This window comes from Podarcis muralis, chromosome 7 (assembly GCF_964188315.1).
Source record: "Podarcis muralis chromosome 7, rPodMur119.hap1.1, whole genome shotgun sequence".
Taxonomy (NCBI): Eukaryota; Metazoa; Chordata; class Lepidosauria; order Squamata; family Lacertidae; genus Podarcis; species Podarcis muralis.
The window spans coordinates 77,536,865-77,557,874 of NC_135661.1; the positions used below are offsets into that span (position 1 = coordinate 77,536,865).

The 21,010-nt window shown below is 48.9% G+C and overlaps 1 protein-coding gene and 1 long non-coding RNA gene across 2 annotated transcripts; one reads left to right on the forward strand and one right to left on the reverse strand.

Moving 5' to 3' along the window:
* Positions 1-4,838: 4,838 nt before the first annotated feature.
* Positions 4,839-6,805, reverse strand: LOC114603428 (uncharacterized). The gene is made up of 3 exons (XR_003708097.2): positions 6,591-6,805; positions 5,870-6,096; positions 4,839-5,204 (listed from the first exon to the last, which is right to left on the reverse strand). It is a non-coding gene; the product is annotated as an uncharacterized LOC114603428 (long non-coding RNA).
* Positions 5,901-20,709, forward strand: LOC114603429 (uncharacterized). The gene is made up of 5 exons (XM_077932155.1): positions 5,901-6,033; positions 7,880-8,035; positions 15,654-15,833; positions 17,493-17,630; positions 19,247-20,709. Exons 1-5 carry the CDS (start codon positions 5,955-5,957, stop codon positions 19,570-19,572), a joined length of 879 nt encoding a protein of 292 aa, XP_077788281.1. The 5' UTR covers positions 5,901-5,954; the 3' UTR covers positions 19,573-20,709.
* The last annotated feature ends 301 nt before the right edge of the window (positions 20,710-21,010 follow it).

Here is a 21,010-nt window from a genome sequence, read left to right on the forward strand (position 1 = left end):
CTTCGCAAGACGAAAACGTCTCGCGACTTTGTTTCCTTTGTATAAAAACCGTTAAAACAAAGGGTGCTTAGCTTGAACAGCTGCAGTTGCGACTTGACTTCGAGGAGCAACTGTTAGCACGTGGTTTGGTAGCCTTTTCTCAGACTTTGCTCACTTTTGAAGCTTTTCCAAAACTTTTCCAGAACTTCTCTTGCATCCATTTGGTAAGTTAAACTTTTAAAACTTTTTTGGGGGTTTTTGGATTTTGGGTTGGGGTGTTTGGGATTCAAGGACTTGGTGTTGTGGGGGGGGGTTGCGATAATCTGGGAGCTTGTGGGGCTTTTTTTTGGAATTTTTATGATTTTCTGTGACCATTGGGCCAGGTTGTTTTTTTCCCCAATTTTTTTTCTGAGTTTGAATTTCTGAGTGCTGGCTGGCTGGGGGAACAGTTGGAGAGGTTTCTGCAGGAATCTGGGAGCTTGTGGGGCTTTTTTTGGAATTTTTATGATTTTCTGTGACCATTGGGCCAGGTTGTTTTTTTCCCCAATTTTTTTTTCTGAGTTTGAATTTCTGAGTGCTGGCTGGCTGGGGGAACAGTTGGAGAGGTTTCTGCAGGAATCTGGGAGCTTGTGGGGCTTTTTTTGGAATTTTTATGATTTTCTGTGACCATTGGGCCAGGTTGTTTTTTTTCCCAATTTTTTTTTCTGAGTTTGAATTTCTGAGTGCTGGCTGGCTGGGGGAACAGTTGGAGAGGTTTCTGCAGGAATCTGGGACCATTGAGCCATGTTGTTATTTTTTGAAATTTTTTTTGTCTGGGTGGGGGAACAGTTGGGGAGGGGTTTGCAGCAGTTGGGGAGGGGCTGGGGGAGCAGTTGGGGAGGGGTTTGCAATTTCTGTGTGGTGGGTGGGTGGGTGTCTGTGGGAACAGTTGAGGTTTTTGAAGACATTGGTGATTTTTGAAGCTTTTCCAAAACTTATTTTGCAGCCATTTGAGGTTTCTGAAGACTTCGGTGATTGATTGTTGAAGCTTTTCAAGAACTTCTCTTGCATCCATTTGGTAAGTTAAACTTTTAAAACTTTTTTGGGGGGTTTTGGGTTTTGGATTTTGGGTTGGGGTGTTTGGGATTCAAGGACTTGGTTCTGGGTTTTAATTTCTGTGTGGTGGGTGGCTGGGTGCTTTTGAATTTTTTGGATTTGAAGCACATCACTGATTTCTTTTTCTTTTTCTGAGTTTACGAAGGTAAGAGCTGTGCTGCCATGGGACCCAAGAAGACTGCTGCTGCGGTGGCCGGCGAGAGGAAGAAGGAGAAGGTGACGCTGGAAATGAAGAAGGAGATCATCCGGAAGCACGACGGCGGAATGCGTGTGACGGACATCGCCAGGGAGTACGGGAGGAATCCATCAACCATCGGGACCATCCTGAAGATGAGGGAGAAGATCCTGGCGACTGATGCAGCCAAGGGAGTGACCAGGATCGTGAAGAACCGCCCAGCTGTTCTGGAGGAGGTCGAGAAGTTGCTGCTCATCTGGATAGAAGAGAAGCAGCGTGCAGGGGACACAGTGTCTGAGGCCGTCATTTGTGAGAAGGCCAAGGCCTTGCACGCTGACCTCATCCGGGAACAGCCAGGAGCCTCAGGCGAGCCAGAAGTCTTCAAGGCAAGCAGAGGTTGGTTTGACCGGTTCAAGACAAGATCTGGCATCCACAGCGTGGTCAGGCATGGAGAGGCTGCCAGTTCTGATGTTCCTGCGGCTGAAGACTTTGCAGCGGAGTTCCTGGAGGTTGTGTCCTCCAAAGAACTGAGGGACATTTGCCAGAAGTGGAAAGATGTGCAGGCTTTTGCACAGTGGCACCACCCTGACAAGGACCTGACACGTGACCTTGCGAACACTTTTGATACGAGGGTCATGTCGTCTTTCAGGGAGGTGCTGAAAAGGCGGATGAAGCAGCAGACTATGGACAGGTTCTTGAGCAAGAAGCAAAGAGTGGAAGAGGAGCCTTCTTCGAGTGGTCCCCCAGAGTCTTAGAAAATGTACTGTACACTTTGTTGATTTTTAAATGTTTTTCTGTCATGTTTAGAAAGTTAATTTATTTTCCCTTCAATTTTTGAACTGCTCTTTACAGTATGTGTGACTTTAAAGAGCAGTTAATAAACTGTTGTTGTACCAAATTTGGCTTTGTTTGGACTTTTTTTGACCATAAAGGTAAAGGTACCCCTGCCCGTACGGGCCAGTCTTGACAGACTCTAGGGTTGTGCGCCCATCTCACTCAAGAGGCCGGGGGCCAGCGCTGTCCGCAGACACTTCCGGGTCACGTGGCCAGCGTGACAAGCTGCATCTGGCGAACCAGAGCCGCACACGGAAACGCCGTTTACCTTCCTGCTAGTAAGCGGTCCCTATTTATCTACTTGCACCCGGGGGTGCTTTCGAACTGCTAGGTTGGCAGGCGCTGGGACCGAGCAACGGGAGTGCACCCTGCCGCGGGGATTCGAACCGCCGACCTTTCGATCGGCAAGCCCTAGGCGCTGAGGCTTTTACCCACAGCGCCACCCGCGTCCCCATTAATTGATTTTCAATGCATTCCTATGGGATTTCGTGATTCGCAAGACGAAAAATTCGCTAGACGACAAAACTTGTGGAACGAATTAATTTCGTCTTGCGGGGCACCACTGTAGCATGTATGGCTCATATCTATAAAATAAAAATTTTATTTGGATAACTACCACCTTGGGGTCTGATTCTCCCTCCCAAAACCAAACAATTTGTTTGCTTCCCAAGACCCCACAGATTTCGGCTATGATGGCAAAATACGACGGGCTATACCCAACCAGGTTCTACTCAGAGCAGATCCACTCAAATCAGTAATAATAATAATAATAATAATAATAATAATAATAATAATAATAATATATTATTTCTATCCTGCCCATCTGACTGGGTTTCCCTAGCCACTAAGGGTGGCTTTCAGCAGAACAGAATAAAACTTAAACATTAAAAACTTCCCTAAACGGGGCTGCCTTCAGATGTATTTTAAAGATAAGATAGCTGCTTATTTCCTTCACATCTGAAGGGAGGGTGTTCCACAGGGCAGGCGCCACTACCGAGAAGGCCCTCTGTCTGGTTCCCTGTAACCTCACTTCTCGTAGTGAGGGAACCGCCAGAAGGCCCTCGATGCTGGACCTTAGTGTCCAAGCTGAACAATGGGGGTGGAGACACTACTTCTGGTATAGCTGAAGTTAATAGCCATGCCCATTAACTTCAATGGGACTACTCTCCATAGGACTGGGATTGGATACAACTCATAAACTACATATTCAATATAATAATGTTATTGATTGGGGGGACCCCTAAACCCTAGAAATTAATAAATGCTAGGATGTTGATTATTTGGGATATGAAGGGAGAATTGAAGCTGCAGAGGAATTCCTGGACTAGCCTATGCAAAATGACCTGGCCAAGCTAGGGCCGTTAAGGAACAATAGGGGCCCTAGAGGGAAGTTGGGGGGTGGGGTCCTGTCTCACAGTGTTCATAGGACCAAGAGACATGCAGGGTGAGGGAGCTGCTTCAGTGACTTGCAACACCTGTGCCAATACCTCAAGGACAGCCTCTTTCCATGTGAACCTACCGGGATCCTGAGATCATCTTCTGAGGCCTTTCTTTGTGTGCCTCCTCCTCGAGAGGTCCAGAGGGTGGCAACACAAGAACGGGCCTTCTCTGCAGTGGCTCCCCGACTATGGAATGCTCTCTCCTGGTGCCTTCCTTAAACACCCTTGGGCGCCAGGCAAAATCATACCTTTTTAACCAGGACTTTGGTTGTTCTGATTGACATCCTATGCCCTTTTAAAATGTGGCTCTTTTCTGGGGGGGGGGGTGTTATTGGGTTGTTGTTTTTATTTTGATTATATATATTGTGGTTTTTATGTTGATCTTTTCTGTGAAACTCCCTGAGACCTCCGGGTATACGACGGTATATAAATTCAATGAATAATAATAATAATAATGATGATGATGATGATGATGATGATGATGATGATGATGATGTTTGTGTGGTGGATATCACTTGGAAATGCAGCTCGATAAAGGCATTTCTTAAGGAAACTAGTGAGAGTTTGGTCTAAAATGCTCTGTTCTCAAGTCTGGATACCAAGGGGGTGTTTCCTATTAGTTGTAGGTCCATTCTGGATTCTATCCAGAAGAGCCAATCCCTTAGTTGACACTTACTCAAAGTCACAGCAGTACTCAATTCTGGAAAATAAGAAGAACCTAAAACATATTGACAAGCTGCTTTCCAGAGTTGGTTGTCATACTCATTTTCTATCCAGAGGGCATTTGGCTCGTGCTATTTATGGTGGTAAATAAGTCTTCTCTTTTAAGCCCATCAACTTTGGGAGTCAACAGCCCCCTCAAATATAATATGGAGGGCAACAAATATACCTCGGCCTCTAGGAGTTGGTGCCTATGATCTGCTGTTTGCAGACTTTGGAGACAGTGGCGTAACAGAAGGGTGGCTGTTGGGGCCATTGCCCCAGGCACATTTTTTTGTGCCCCCACCTATAGTTCCCATCGAGGGAAGCTGCGACTGGGCTGGACTTTGGGGCTGGGCTTTGGCGCATGGGCGACAGCAGCAGACCCAGGGGGAGGAAGCCTGGGAGAGACAGCAGTGCTGCCTTTCTCTGATGCTGTGATCGTCCACCGGAGAGGCTGAGGGCAGTGGCAGAGGAAGAGGACGGGCTGCCCTGGGTGCCATTTCTGAGGGGGTGACAAAAAGGCACCCCGCGGGGGGCTCACCCCACCATCCCTGACAGCAGCAAACTCTAGCTGAGCTATCCAGAAGCTATGCACCCAAAGAGCCGCTTCTTCCAAGGATTCCAACAAAGTTTATTGATCCTCAGCCAACACAGTTATATCTAAATACCAGCTGTGTGCATGCACATTTTCTTCACTTTTCTGGGCAGAAACGTTTCGCCTCTAACAAGTCTTGTTTTCATAGTCTGTTGGCTGAAGTCCGTTGTCAAAGCTGGATTTAGGCCTGGTGGGCGGTTCCCCAGCACAGGGCACTGAGCCAGGGAGAGGTAAGGGAGGTTTTGAGCAGCAAGCTGTTTTTGACAGTTCCTCCCATCCTCCACCTTACAGTTCACAGCGAGATTTGTCTGAAAACGGACGAAATGGGCAGAAGGAACTGGAAATCCTAAAAGCATCTCCTCCAGGCAGGTTTGGAGACTGGAAGCTGAAGGAAATTGCTTTGCATTAGATTTTTTATTTAATAATAATAATAATAATAATAATAATAATAATAATAATAATAATAATTTTTTATTTATACCCCGCCCTCCCCAGCCAAGGCCGGGCTCAGAGCGGCTTACAATCAATAATAAAAACAAGTTGAATGATTACAACTTTAAAACAAAATTAAAATACAACATTAAAATATTAAAACATTAAAATATTAAAATGTAGCCTCATCACAGGAGGAGAAGGAAAAGAAAAAAGAAAGAGAGGGGAGGATTTATGAAGCTATGAATTTGTCTATCTGCTTGAGAAAAATAGAAAGGGGAAAGGAGGGTGGGAACCCCTAGACATCTGCCCGACTGTCTTTGTGATTCAGCCATGGAGTGAACATCAGACAAAGAAAAAGGAGTGGAAGATAGGATGGGAGAAGTGGGCGAGGAGAGCAAGAGAGGCCAGCCTTCGCTGCATCAGCGCAGCTGGTTGGCTATCACTCATTATTAAAATATTAAAATATGGGTCCGCCCCTGTTGGACAGCTGCCTGCTTCTTTATGTAATCCTGTCCTCACCAGAACTGCTCTCGTATTTCAGATAGTCCCTCCTGTTATTCTCTAGCTAGCATGTTTGTGCACGATATATATATATAACCAAACAGCCCAACTCACTCAGATAATAGACTGCTTTTCCTTTTCCTCCACAACTCATCAGGAAACTGGTTCTTTGGCTTGGAGGGCCTCTCGGCTTCAGACCATGGAGGGTGTCTCATTGAGATGGAGAGCTGCAACAGTTGTGCTGCAAGGACTGCTGGCGATGACCTTTCTTATTTCAGGTACCAGTTATTGCTATTGGGATGTCCTCTAGTTGCAGACCTGGGTGGTTGGGTGGGTGCCAACTACATTTGCACGGAGAAACAAGAAAGAATCCTAAGGTGTATGGGAAAAGTTCAGAAAGGGGCAACCAAAAGGGTTCAAGGGGGTGGAATGACTCATCTGGTAGAGCATGAGAAGCTTAATCTCAGGGTCATGGGTTTGAGCCCCATGTTGGGCAAAAGATTCCTGCATTTAATATGTACATAAGGACTCTCCTTAAGGGCAGAGGGATGTTAACTCTTGCCCTTCCAGACTCCTTCTTCAAGATCTTGAAGCTGAGCCAGCATCCTTTTAGTTCAGCAACAAGAAAAATGAATGATATAGTATGTAGCCAGTTTAAGCTGCAGCTCTGTTGTGATTCACTTAGCTGGGTGCCTTAGATCTGAGTCTAATACACTAGAATTTTTTCTTAGATTAATGTAAACAAAGTAACAAAGTAACAAAGAGAAACCTGGACATTTAAAATCCTCCCAGACAGAAATTTCAAGGAAAAAGAGGACATACTACTACTACATACCCTACTCCGGATGTTTCCCAGATAGTGAACGTCGTATGACTTGCTTAAGTCACATTTTGGGGCTGCTGGTTGGGAGGAGTGTCTCTATGATGTGGGTTCTCTATCTGTGGGAGAAGGGACCCAGCGGCCGAGGTGGACTGGCTGTTCGTGTCTTTGTGGAAATCTGTTTTTCTTTTGCGATGCGTACTAAGCTTTTACGAGCAGCCCCACCCCAGTGGGAGGGTCCCCCGTCTGTTTTGTGAGTGCTGGTGGGGAGGAGTTTCTCTGTGACGTGGGTTTAGCCCTGTCTGCGAGGAGGAGAAGGTCTGGGCTGCGTCAAGTAAAGAGAAGGCGGAGTCATGTCCCCCAGGAGGTTTCCCAGAAAGTGAATGCGGTTTGATTTGCTTCATGCTGGCACTCAGTAGAGAGGCAATGGCTAAGCAGCCTAATGTAGTGTTTTTAAAGTTGTGGGAAAACCTACCCATGGAGAAGCAGGAAATGAAGAAGACCTGAGCCATCTGCTCCCCTCCCGCTGAAGAGGGAGAAGTGGGGAGGGGATGTTTAAGCTCTTTCTTCTGAGTGACAGCTGTCAGCCAAGAATCTGTATCCTGCCTCTAAGCAAAGGCAGTAAAAACAGTCAGACCAGGTACTGTGAAGTGTGCCCCCATGGAGCTGACTGCCTCCACCCATAAATTTTTTGGGTTCAAACTTACACTGTGCTGTACGTCTTTCCCCATTATTATTCTCTATATTCTTCATTAAAAGATAAAAAGTGCATAATTACAAGTGCACAGAGTAAGATAAGACACAAAACAGAAGAAGAGAATAAAAGAAAGAATACCCAGGTAGAAAACTTTGTTTTTTCATTTTTATAAATAAAGTATTAGGTTAAGTTTTGTTTAACTACAATACCTTGTTGGGGCTGGGGCTAATAACTGTAATTTGGTTGTCATTGTTCTCTTTTGTAAGTTTACATCTGACTGTTGTTGGTGCGAGTTGGAATCCAATATCTGGCATTGGACTAGATGCTCCTCGTGGTCCCATCCAACTCTATCATTTAATAAAGCTCTAGGACTGGCTTTTTTGACATCCGTCTTTCGTATCCACACATTAAACCACTCACTCAGGCCCTTCCTTTGGGCCTGCGGGTCAGAACATGGATTTGGCGCAAATCTTTGCCTCCTAAGAACTTCTGCTTTCGTTTTAAAAGGGGGAAACCAATTTCTAGTCCCTGATGATTTCAAGGCAGAAAGACATTGCTAATAGCTTCTCCAGCATCTCATACCCTTTCTCCCCACACTTCTTTTCAGGAATTTCTGCCTTGAAGTGTCATAGCTCCAGCACCGTGAAACATACCACTCCACGCAAGGGCAACACCACGTCAAATACTTACACAGGAGGTGGCATTAGAAACTGCTCCCATGCTGAAAATGTTTGCACAGATGCACAACTTACATTGACTATTGGTAAGTGCTGCTCTGTCAGATGAATCCTGTGTGGCTGCAAGATTTTTGAGAGAGGAAAAGCATGAAATTACTTACAATCCCTAAAATTCCCAGCGGGATTACCTGGGGCCTGAAATGATGCTTTGCATGCATTCAGAATTGAGGTATTTAAAATGTGTTTTGATTCATGTTATTTTCTATTTGCACGTGTTGGGTTTTTTTGTTTTTTGTTTACTTTGTACAGCGCATGTGCAGCATCGCTAGATACACCGCATGCGCTGTACGTAGCGATGCCGCACATGCACTGTACAAAGTGGTTTGCCGCTGGCACTGCTCCATCGCCTTACGGACAGCGGTGGGATCCCTCCCTCGCCGCTACAGCCACATGCAAGCAATCCTCCGTTCGCAGCTGCAGCCACGAGCAGAGCATCCCAGCACTGTCCATACGGCGCTGGAGCACCGTCGCCGGCAAACCGCTATCTACAACGCATGTGCAGCGTCGCTACAGTGTCATACATAGCTATGTCGCACATGTGCCCTGTGTAGCAACGCCCTGCCTCAGGTGTCACAATGCCTTCCTTTGCCCCTGCTTCTGGTAGCCGCTGATGTCCGAGTCGCTCCCTCCCACTCCAAACAGAGTTGCCTTCTCACACTGCCCCACAGGGGCCTGGGAAGAGGATACCTCCAGCCTTAGTGGCTGAAATATACTCAGAGTCGCAAAGTGATTTCATGCTCTTTATTCAGCTCATAGTGGTGAGGAGGAATGAGTGAATGTCTGAGGGGTCTGCTTTATATACATTATTTACACAATGGGCTGCACATGATTGGCTAATTCTGGAATTCTACTGTAAGCCAATCAGGTTGTGGATTCACTTCTATCTGGAGCATGATTGGGTGGTTCCTGCCAACCAATCATACTGCTGCATTGTTCTAAGACCAATCAGACTGCTGCATTCTGAATCCTATTGTTCTAGGACCAATCAGACTGCTGCCTTTTGGATCCTATTGTTCTAGGACCAATCAGACTGCTGCAGTTTGGATCCTATTCAATTCAGTACATAACACCCCTCCCCTCTAAGTTCCTGGTCTGGGGTTCAGGTTCTGGCTCGCGTTCCAAGGATGCTGGCTGTGATGGGGCTGTTTGGTCTGGTGCAACCTGCTCGCTCAGTCGTAGTTCTGGTTCCGGTGTCCTTTCGGCCTCACGGGTCCTCTCTGTATTTACTGATTCTGCCTCTCCTGCTTGCCCTTGCTGCTCTATGGGCCTAACTGCCCCACTGTTCCCTTGGGACTCCTTTGACCTGTCCTCCTCCTCCTGGTTTTCTCCCGGGAATCGTCGCCGTATCTGGTCGCAGTGGCGGCGCCAGCATTGCCCCCCATCTGTTAGCACCTCGTACGACACGGGGCCAGTGACCCTGGTGACTGTGGCGGGTACCCATGCAGGGCCTGCCCCAAAATTCTTTGCGTACACTGGGTCCTGGGCCTCGAAGGTCCGGGGGTTCCTGCCTTCCCCCACCACTACCTCATCCTGAGCTCTATCGGGGTGCAGGCGGTCCAATCTGATTGCAAGGCGCCGACCCATTAGTAGTTCAGCGGGGTTCCGGCCAGTCGTTGAGCTGGGGGTGCTGTGCTGTGCTAGAAGGAATGTGGCAAGGCGGTACTCCCAATCCCCTTGCGTCATGCGGCGAAGGGTGTCCTTGGTGGTCCGCACCATGCGTTATGCTTGGCCATTGGTGGCCGGGTGGAATGGCGCTGAACGGATGTGGCGGATGGCGTTCTGCGCTGTGAAGGTTTGGAATTCTCCTGACGTAAATGCAGTCCCGTTGTCTGAGACGAGAGTGTCAGGGAGCCCGTGGGTTGCAAACAGCCTGCGTAGTACCCGGATGGCTGCGGACGTAGAAGTGGGCGGTACCAGTGCGACTTCCAGCCATTTGGTGTAGGAGTCCACCACTATGAAGAATGTTTTCCCCTGAAAGGGGCCAGCGAAGTCCACATGCAGGCGTGACCATGGTGCTCGGGCGGACTCCCAGGACTGGACTGGGGCCCTTGGGGGATCTGGGCGGGATTCTTGGCAGGCCTGGCAGTGTTTGACCCAGGCCTCTATCTCTCCGTCGATCCCCGGCCACCACACATAACTCCTGGCAAGGGCTTTCATTCTTACTACCCCTGGGTGTGTCTCATGTAGGGCTGTGAGGACCCTTTTGCGGAGGGGTTGGGGAACAACGACCCTGCTTCCATAACAGGCACCCCTTGTGGGCTGACAGTTCATGTTTGCGGGTTGTGTAGCCAGCGAATTCTGGCCCGGGGCTGCTGCTGGGCCATCCCCTCCACACCCAGTCCAGGACCCGGGAGATGACCCTATCTTTCTTGGAATGGTGTGCGACTTCTTGTGCCTGAATGGGGCGGTCGGGAAGCAGCTCCAGGCTCATAACCTCTTGTGCAGGTGCTGGGTCGGGGCCTGTTTCCGGTAGTGGTAGCCTGCTGAGGGCGTCCGCATGGCCCATCGCCTTCCCAGGGCGGTGAATCAGTGCATACTGGTAGCTGGCAAGGAAAATTGACCACCTGAGGACGCGAGGAGACAGCACTTGGGGGGTCTGCTTTTCGGGGGCAAACAAGCCAAGCAACGGCTTGTGGTCAGTCACCACGGTGAAGGGCCGCCCGTACAAGAAATCATGGAATTTTTTTACTCCCTTCACGATTGCCAGACCCTCCTTGTCGATTTGTGAGTAGTTCCGCTCGGTTTCGTTGAGTGTCTGGGAAAAGTATGCCACCGGTACCTCTCTTCCATCCGGGAGTTGGTGTCCCAGGACAGCGCCAATGCCATAGGGTGAGGCGTCGCATGCTAGCACCACCGGCAGCCTCTCATCGAAGTGTGCCAAGACCGAGTTTGAGACAAGCAAGTCCTTGACTGCCTGGAATGCGGCCTCCTGACGCTGGCCCCACACCCAAGGGGCCCGCTTGTCCAGGAGTCTGTGTAGGGGCTCCGCTACCGCCGCCTTGTGGGGAAGGAAGGAATGGTAAAAGTTCAATAGTCCCAAGAAGGCCTGAAGTTCAGTCTTGTTCTTGGGCGCTGGGGCATCACAAATGGCCCGTACCTTGTCCCCAGTCGGGTGGACCCCTTCTGCGTCCACCATAAATCCCAGAAAGTCCACCTGAGGCACTCCTAGTAGACATTTTTCCCGCTTCACCTTGAGACCCGCCGTCTGGAAACGGTGCAGAACAGTGCGGAGGCGGTCCTCAAACTCCTCTGGTGTGGGCCCGGCAATCAACACATCATCGAAGAAGGGGGTGACACCAGGAATCCCTTTAAGGAGAGAGTCCATTAGATTCTGGAATATGCCTGGTGCCACGCTGACCCCGAATTGCAGCCGCTTTACCCTGAACGCTCCTCTGTGCGTCACAATCGTCTGTGCCTCTGCTGTAGCCTCATCTACTGGCAGCTGTTGATATGCTTGGGCCAAGTCCAGCTTGCCAAAAATTTTCGACCCAGCCAGGGTGGCAAGGACATGGCTGACCACTGGCACTGGGTATGCATGGGCCGTGAGGGCCTTGTTTATGGTACATTTGTAGTCTGCGCAGATGCGGACCGAACCATTAGGCTTGACGGGTGTGACGATTGGGGTTTCCCAGGGGGCATTAGGCACCGGCTCCAGCACTCCTTGCTCCACGAGTCGGTCCAATTCCTCATCTATACGGGGTTTCAGGGCGAACGGGACCCGGCGGGCCTTGAGCCTGACCGGTCGTACTGCGGGGTCAAGCTGTAGAGCAATGGGGGGCCCCGTATACTGTCCCAATTTCCCATCGAAAACCCCTGGAAATTCCTTGCATATGGCGTCCACTTGTAAGCTCATGTGGTTCACCCCGGTGATGGCTAGCCCCAGTGGTCCAAACCATGCCAATCCCAGTAAGCTAATGTAGGGGCCCTTGACCACAAGCAAGTCCAGTTGCCGCGTCCGCCCTCGGTATTGGACCCTGAAGGTCCCCACCCCCATTGTGGGGACCTTACGTTTCTGGAAGTCCCGGAGGGTGAATGGGGCTGGCCTGAGTTTGGGACCCCCAGTAGGACACAGTTTCCTTAAGGTCCTTGCCGAGATTATGGATAGAGTTGAACCCGTGTCAAGCTCCATGCGGCATGGGGCCCCCTCTATCTGTACCTCTACATAAATTTTCTCTACGTTGGGGTGGGGCAACTGGTATACCTGGAAGTCTGTGAGCTCCGTTGAGTTGCCTTGGTGCGTTGGGCCCCGGGACCTGGGGCTCTTGGATTGGTCATCTGATGCCTGGCGTCGGGTGGGCCAAGCCCGACACACCCGGGCGATGTGTCCCAATTTTCTGCACTGCCTGCACTCTGCGTTGCGGAAACGGCAGGTCCTCCTCTCGTGACTTTCTCCACAGCTTGCGCAGTTCCCTCCTTCTCGTCGAGGCAGCTGTGGTATGTGGGCTGCTTGAGTGCGCTGCTGTACTCTGTGCACCTCCTCCCTGTCGGATCCTGAGTCGTCGGTGAGGTCTTCGTGGTGGACCCTCGGTTGGGACGGCTGGCTCGGCCGTGCCTCTTGCGTTGACCTCTTGGCAGCTTCCGTTGCCAGGGCCTCCTCCAGAGTGACCTGGAACGTTAGGTTCTTCTTAGCGTAGAGGCGTCGTTGCAGCTTCTCATCCTTCAGGCCACCGACGAGGCGGTCACGAAGCATGTTCTCCAGCTCTGAGAAGTTGCAGAACCGGGCAGCTTGGCGGAGAGAGGTCACAAACCCAGTTATGGTTTCCCCAGGGGCTTGCCGCTTTGCGTAGAAGGCATTTCGACAAGCCACCACTGAGGGCTGTGGCGAAAAGTGCCCCTTCAGCTGTTCCATTATTGTTTTGTATGGAACAGTAGCGACGTCTTCAGGTGCAAGAAGAGCCCGGGCGATTTCAAACGTCTCCTCTCCGCAGACACTGAAGAATATTGCCCTCTTCTTGGCGTCTTCTGCATCGGTGACCCCTTTGGCTTCTAGGAGGAAGGTGAAACGGGAGGCGTACGCTTCCCAGTCTCCAGATGCTGGGTTGAACGGCGAGAAGCTGCTGTCGGTTGCCATTCTGAGTTCCTTGTGTCCCGGAGCTGAAGCCTGGATACACGGTGCGAGGCAGCGGTGCGGCAGGTGGCGGTGCTGCGGTGCTGTGTGTGGCAGTCAGCTCAGCGGGATCCCACCTTCGTCGCCAGTGAAATATACTCAGAGTCGCAAAGTGATTTCATGCTCTTTATTCAGCTCATAGTGGTGAGGAGGAATGAGTGAATGTCTGAGGGGTCTGCTTTATATACATTATTTACACAATGGGCTGCACATGATTGGCTAATTCTGGAATTCTACTGTAAGCCAATCAGGTTGTGGATTCACTTCTATCTGGAGCATGATTGGGTGGTTCCTGCCAACCAATCATACTGCTGCATTGTTCTAAGACCAATCAGACTGCTGCATTCTGAATCCTATTGTTCTAGGACCAATCAGACTGCTGCCTTTTGGATCCTATTGTTCTAGGACCAATCAGACTGCTGCAGTTTGGATCCTATTCAATTCAGTACATAACAGTGGCCCAACGGAGACTGGCCAAAGGTGAACGTGAGGACAGCACCTTACCTTGGGAGGCTGCAGTGACAGCAACAGGCACTTAGCTCCCAGGCAAGCTTTGTACACAGGAAGCACAAGAAAGGCCAGCGTGGCGCCTGGCTGTCTGGCCTCCCACTAGTCTGTCCACTCTCAGCAGCAAGGGCTGGTAGACTGGCTGGGCTCCCTCACCTACTTGCTTGCTTACTCCATGGCCATCTCAGCTCCTGGCAACAAGCACTACCTGGCCAGCCCCTGAGGCATCATCCATCTGGGGAGCTTATAGCCAGGGCTGCTGCAACGAACAGCTGTACAAGCCTTTGGGAGGCAGAGACGAGAGAGGGCACATCAGAGGAGGGAGGGAAGGAAAGAAAGAAGGACAGAGGCCAATGTTGCCCATGGCATCCCTGACCATCATTCAAGGCACCCCAGGGTGCCACTGCACACTAGTTGAAAACCACTGTCCTCGTTTATTAGAATAAACCACAGTTCCTGGGCACAAAGAAAAGAAAAGAAAAGGATAAGGGAGGGTGGTGTAGACTTCCATTGTGTTCTTTTTTTATATATAAACTTTATTTTCAGTTTTCACAAGTTTACAAATACACACCTTACAAACACATATATTATTTCCCCCAACCCCTTTTGTGGTTCCTTTTCTACTTTAGCTTTAACGCTGCATGTTCCACTTTACTCCATTTTAAAGTTATTTTTTCATTTATCTTAGTAATATTTAAGTTAATCCTACTAATGAACTTATTAGCATGCCATAACTTTTCAGATATTCTACAAATTTTCCCCTTTCTTTACCCCCCCCCCCCAGTTTCTTATTACACCCATCATTTTTGCCATTTCAGTATAATCCATCAATTTAATCAGCCACTCTTCCTAAGTTGGTTCAGCATTTTCTTTACTCCTCTGAGAAAGCGCCATTCTGGCTCCAGCCCTTCCTTGTGTTCTGCATGCTTGAAATGAATATGCATCTTACTTGCCTCAGAGGAGGATTTGGAGATGTGAGAGTGTAGAAAAGCTCTGGATTTTGCATGGGTAGAATGCAGGCTGCCGTTCTATGGGAAGAGCCACACACATTGCACCATCCAGTATTCCTTCTGCCCCTTGCGTCACAGGACAGGCAGGTGGCCCACAGATGCTTGGTCACAGTCTTGGGCTGGTTTCCAACACAGCTGTATAAGGCTTTTGAGGTAAACAGCTGCCAGGAAGTGTGTCATGAGGAAATAGGAAGAAGTAGGAAGTGGGAAGAACTATCAGCACGTTCTAGGGGCACTCACATGACCAAAATCACCCCCACCCATGGCACCAAGCTAGACATGAACCAGCGGGAGGGGAAAGGGGGATTGGCAGCCACCCCACCCTTCATTGAGTTGCCCATACATCTGGAATTTTTGCAGGCATTCCTGGAATCCGGCTGTCGCAACAGCGTCTGGGTAGAAATCACTGGAATACAGCAATACCTCCATGAACGTCCACCTTGTCTAGCATCCATTCCGGCGATGCTAGACAAGGCTTGACAACCATATGTCAGGAGTGCTCTGATGGTGTTTCCTGCTTGGCAGGGGGTTGGACTCGATGGCCCTTGTGGTCTATTCCAACTCTATGATTCTATGAATGTCCGCGGCAAATCCAGAAGTACCAGAATGGGTTACTTCTGAGTTTGCTTCTCGCGCCTGCGCAGACACACTAAATCGCGCTTCGTGCATGCACAGAAGTGCAAACCACTCCATGTGTGTGTGCTGACATGGCGCTTTGCCCTGCATCCTTTTCGACTACCAGCCGGGGCTCCAGAACGGATCCTGGCCACAAAACAAGGTACGACTGTATCCGGGCATCAACAACTTTGGGCAAAACAAAAAGGCTTAACAACTTTGGCCAAAAACAAACAGAAACTTTTGTGCCCAGATTTTCAGTTTTTGAAATATGGCAACCCTAACCCCACCAAAATAAATCAGCCACAGAGCAAAGATTGTGAAAGCAAGGTCTTTGGAACACCCTGCCACAGCATCAATCTATTGTTTGTATTTATACATCTCTCCCCCTCCCCCACCTTTTAGATAAAGAGGTTTTGATAATAAGCTACAAAGGCTGCGCCAGCAAAGACCTTATGGATGAAACAAAATCAATCACCTCTGGTGACCGACACTTTGCCATCCAGTTCGACCAGAGCTACTGTTTCCGTGACCTTTGCAATGCGAAAACGAGGGTAGTTTCCAAGACCCCTATCAAGGACAAAGGTATTTCGGGGGGGGGGGTGGGTGTTGAGGGCCACCAGAGAGGAAAGTGTGAACTCACAGTTTCACTTGTTGGGCGGGTGGTTGTCAATAGGGAAGCTTGAAGATGACACTTTACCATCCAGTTCGACAAGGGCTACTGTTTTGATGACCTTTGCAATGCGAAAACGGAAATGAGGGAAGTTCTCAAGACCCCTATAGAGGACAGAGGTATTTTTTTAATAGGCCACCTGACCGTTAAATGAGAACTCACAGTTTCACTTGTTTGGCAGGAGGTGGTCAATAGGGAGGCTGCCTTGAAGTACAGTGGTACCTCGGGTTACAGAAACTTCAGGTTACAGACTCCGCTAACCCGAATGTAGTACCTCGTGTTACGAACTTTACCTCATGATGAGAACAGAAATCGGGCAGCAGCAGCGCGGCGGCAGCAGGAGGCCCCATTAGCTAAAGTTTCAGCTTAATAACGGACCTCCGGAACAAATTAAGTTCTTAACCAGAGGTACCACTGTCTTTAATTTTGGAGATTTCTAAGGCAAGCGGCTAGGGACTCAGGTGGCGCTGTGGGTTAAACCACGGAGCCTAGGACTTGCCGATCAGAAGGTAGGCGGTTCGAATCCCTGCGACGGGGTGAGCTCCTGTTGCTCGGTCCCTGCTTCTGCCAACCTAGCAGTTCGAAAGCACGTCAAAGTGCAAGTAGATAAACAGGTACCGCTCCGGCGGGAAGGTAAACGGCGTTTCCATGTGCTGCTCTGGTTCTCCAGAAGCGGTTTAGTCATGCTGGCCACATGACCCAGAACTGTCTGCAGACAAACGCTGGCTCCCTCGGCCTATAGAGCGAGATGAGCGCGCAACCCCAGAGTCGGTCACGACTGGACCTAATGGTCAAGGGTCCCTTTATCTTTACTAAGGCAAGCGGCCCTGTTCCCCAACTCTTGGGCTTACGTGCTATAGAAAAGGTAACCCTGCTTCCCAAGAAATGTACAAGACTGTGTGCTTTAGGGTGTAATTTAGCAGCGAGAACACGAGGAAAGATTTGAAGGGACCTATGAGGGGAGTGGGAATATAGGGTGCACTGCAGGGGTTGTGTGAGCTGGGGGATATAGGCGAGGGGTGAGTGAGGGTAAAGGGGAGGTACTTGTTCAGGTGTGGGGTTTGGCAAAGGGTCTGGCAGGTTTGGCAAGTAGAGAAAGCAGGTGCATCTGCTCCTAATATGTGCAAAAATTGCACACACCTATAAGTTTGAGAAGCATGAGTTTGACCAAACTGCGGGAGGTAGTGGAGGACAGAGGTGCCTGGCGTGCTCTGGTCCATGGGGTCACGAAGAGTCGGACACGACTAAACGACTAAACAACAACAACAACATAAGTTTGAGAACTGCCTCACAAAATTCAGGAAAGTGTGGATTTTGAAGGATAACACTTCACTTAATGCATCCAACACATACCAATTCATTTTGGTGGGTTTACTCTGAGTACGATTAAGATACCCATTGCTTTGAAAAGGGCAAATTAATTAGCTTCACTTTGATATGCAAAGCAAGTCAAAATATTCTCCCCCTATCATTATTTAAGAGACAGGGAAAAGGGAGAGACTCCTACAAAGGGGAGTGGCCTTTTTCAATTCAGACCCACTACAGCTCTTCATTTTGATTTCTTACTCCAGTAACAGGCTCCAACCAGTGTTACTCGGGCTTTGGTTGGGGCACCAGTGGAAGCATCAAGGAGACTATGGAATGCGGCAAAGACTACGACCGGTGTTACCAAGGCAGCATGAACATTACTGTTGAAATAGATGGAGGAGGTGAGTTTGCTTAGGAAATTTCTTCCACAGCTCCTGCCCTCCGAAATACTCCCCCTCCCCACAAACTGGGCTCACTTCCACCATCAGAACCTGGTGGTTGTGGAAGGCTAGGACTTGTTAGGAAGCATACTTTGGCATCAACTGTTCAACACCCCTCTTCCCTTGGAGATTAGGTGGGTCCAATGCTCAGATTATGGGATAAAGTTGCTTCACTCTTGACCTCCTCTAATTTTACCATACCATGCCCTGCTTCCCTTCTAAAAGCATTATTTAAAATGCAAGTAGAATGTCTACTTGCTCTAAAGTCTTATTTTCCAAATGACGGACTGATTGTGATTGATTCTCAGCTAAACCCCTGGCTAGTTCAGATGACCACCTTGAGCTAGGTTAAGAACTTTAAGTTCTCAAAGAAGAAAAATCTCTTCATCCAGGGACAGTCCACATATATATTGGCCTATTCCTACCTCTTTTTCTTAATGGTGACATGGACCATTCATAACGTAAGAATATTCCTAACAATTGTGAGCAGGACAGTGGGGTGAGGAAAGTGAAAACAAGCAAAAACAATTAGCTGCTCCTGCTCCTGAAAAAGCCTTTTGGTTCCTGAAGTTCATTCTGATTGTGCAGATCAAAATATAACAGATAGAATTCTACAGGATGTGGTATTCGTGTGTGAAAACAGTCAAGATCCAGTGATCCCCAGGCTGGTACCTCCAGATGGTGGAGATGTTAGGTGTCATCCTGGCACTTGGTTGCAGGTAGCCAATAGCAGGTGCAAAACGTGCCTGGCTAATTTCAAACACTGCTGCCCACGTCTTACTTGAAGACTGCTTTCTTTACAGCAGCCTTTGCCAGGCCTGGTGCCCTCTAGAAGTTGGCTGGGGCTGATGGGAGTTGGAGTCCATGACATATGGACAGCCCCAAGTTGGTGAAACCTGAAGTACTGCTTCACTGTGGCTCCCTCTCTAGTTTAGCAATGGTGTGCTGATTTATTCCCTTTTTAGGGTGATCGGTCGATTGCAAGGGGCCTTTTGGTGAGATGATGTCTTAATTGTACCATCTTTTTATTATAATAATAATCATAATAAATCTGCAGCAAGCTGCTTTGAGGATTTGGGCACACTGAAAAATGGGATGTGACAAGCTTTTTCTAAATGAAATAAATGCATCTTACTCAGGTTCAAATGTGACAGATAAAAAACACAAAGCAGAATGAAAACAGAATAAAATATATTGCGCAGTTAAAATAAACAATTAAGATACTTCTTAAAGCCAAACATTATAGAATCATAGAACATAGAATTGTAGAATTGGAAGGGACACCAAGGGACATCTAGTCCAACCACCTGCGATGTCAGAATCTGCCTCCCAGAGTAATTTAACTTACTCACACAAACTTTTCACCTCAAAAATGCCACTCTGAGGCAAAACAGGCCTCTTTTCCAGAGGTGTGGGGGCCCTGCCCCCTAATAACTCATGGATGTGGGTTACCCCCTCAGGCTCCATGTACTTCACAATTCCCTGTGGCATCTCAATTCATGCTGGGAGAAGTGGGCCAATGCCCTCCATACCTAACATGTTGTGTCTTTCTTGTCCTCCCTTCTCTTCCACAACAGGATCCAGCTCCATGCCGATGATTATCCAGACCTGCCAGCGCTCAGCCTGCGATGTTATAAAGAGCCAGTCCTTCGGCCCTATAAATATCACCAGCGAGTCGGGGCCTTGCTGCTCCGGCAGCAAATGCAATTGGAAGGATGATGGCTTTTATTTCAATATGAGAAGCACTGCCAAGCCAAACCTCTTTTCTGATCAGGATGAGGATGTTAACCTTGGACATGCAAAAGAGCCTGTCACCCTGGAGTCAGGTTTCCAAGGGCTCAGCCCTCAACTTTGCCCTCTCCTGGCAGTCCTGGGAACCACCATCCTCGGGATATGGGGGTGAGAAGGGGATTGGGGAGTACCTGAACTGCTGAAACCTGCATTTGGGTTTGGAAGGGCTGTGTTGTGGAGAAGGAAGGAAGGGAGTTAGGGCTGTGATGGCAAAATACTAAGGGCTATAGCTAGGGTTGTCATATTTCAAATGGTGAAAATCCAGACTTTTTGAGCTAATCTTATGGATAATTTGCAAAAACAGCACTGCCAACATGGGCTGCCATACACCCGGATTTTCCCAAACATTTTGCCTATTTCCGACAAGACACTGCTGCCGACTGTTGCCGGATGTATGGCAACCCTAATGATACCCAACTAAGCGCTACTCAGAGCAGACCCACTGAAATCAATGCACCCAAGTTAGCCATGCCCATTGACTTCAATGGCTCTCACTCTCCATAGGACTGGCATTGGAGACAACTCATAAACAACATATTCCATATAATGTTATTGATGGGGACGGACCCCTAAACCCTAGAAATTAATAAATGCTAGGATGATTATTATTTGGGATATGAAGGAAGAATAGAAGCTGTAGAGGAATTCCTGGACTAGCCTATGCAAAATGACCTGGCCAAGCTAGGGCCATTAAGGAACAATAGAGGGCTCTAGAGGGCCAGTGGCAATGCAAGAAAACCACCCTTCCCCCCTGCCCTGACATGTGAATGGAGACTGGGGGTTTGGAAGGTTGCCAGGGCAACAGGGTGTGAGGTGACAGGAAAAGAGAGTTTTGAGCAAATGCTGCTGGGAATAAGAAGAAGGAAGAAGGACTGGTATCTATATTGGGCAGGCTGGCTAAAGGCTGGTGAAAAGAGATGCCTTGGTCTTCCTCTGGAAAGGACTCTTCTGTAAGATCTGGGCTCCCTCCATGCAGACTTAAGGTGTAAAAAGGTGAATTAAGCATATTTCTTAAAGCTGTGACAGTCTCCACCATGTCTCAGTTCTCCAAAGGAACACAGACTCTGAGTCAGTGCCTGGAACCCCCTGGGCTCTTGCCACTGCTCGGCAGATAGAGGGGGAGAACTTTTGTGACAATATCAAGAATGGTAATCCTTTCCAACAATGGTAATCTATTCTACAGTTCTGTGATTCCATGCTGCGTGGCAAGTCCCCTCCCCCATGTGAAATAAAGACACGGGACACATTATTTAAGGTTAATGGGCTTAAAAAGGCCACAACTTTATTGATTACAGAATTGAAAGGTATTGGCCTTAGGCATTGGCTCCTATCGACTACCCGGCATGGAGACCGGGAAGGGTTATCCACAAGCCGTGGGGGTCCTGTTGAAGTACGCCAACTAGGATCCCACGGGTGTCACCGCTCGGGGGCGTGCCGGAGGCCCTTACCTCCCTAGGTTTCGGACAAGGCAACGCCCCCCGGAGTCCTCTACCGGACTACCCCTTTTCATTGGGGAAGGTGATGGCGCTTCCTTCCCCCCTCATTTGCAT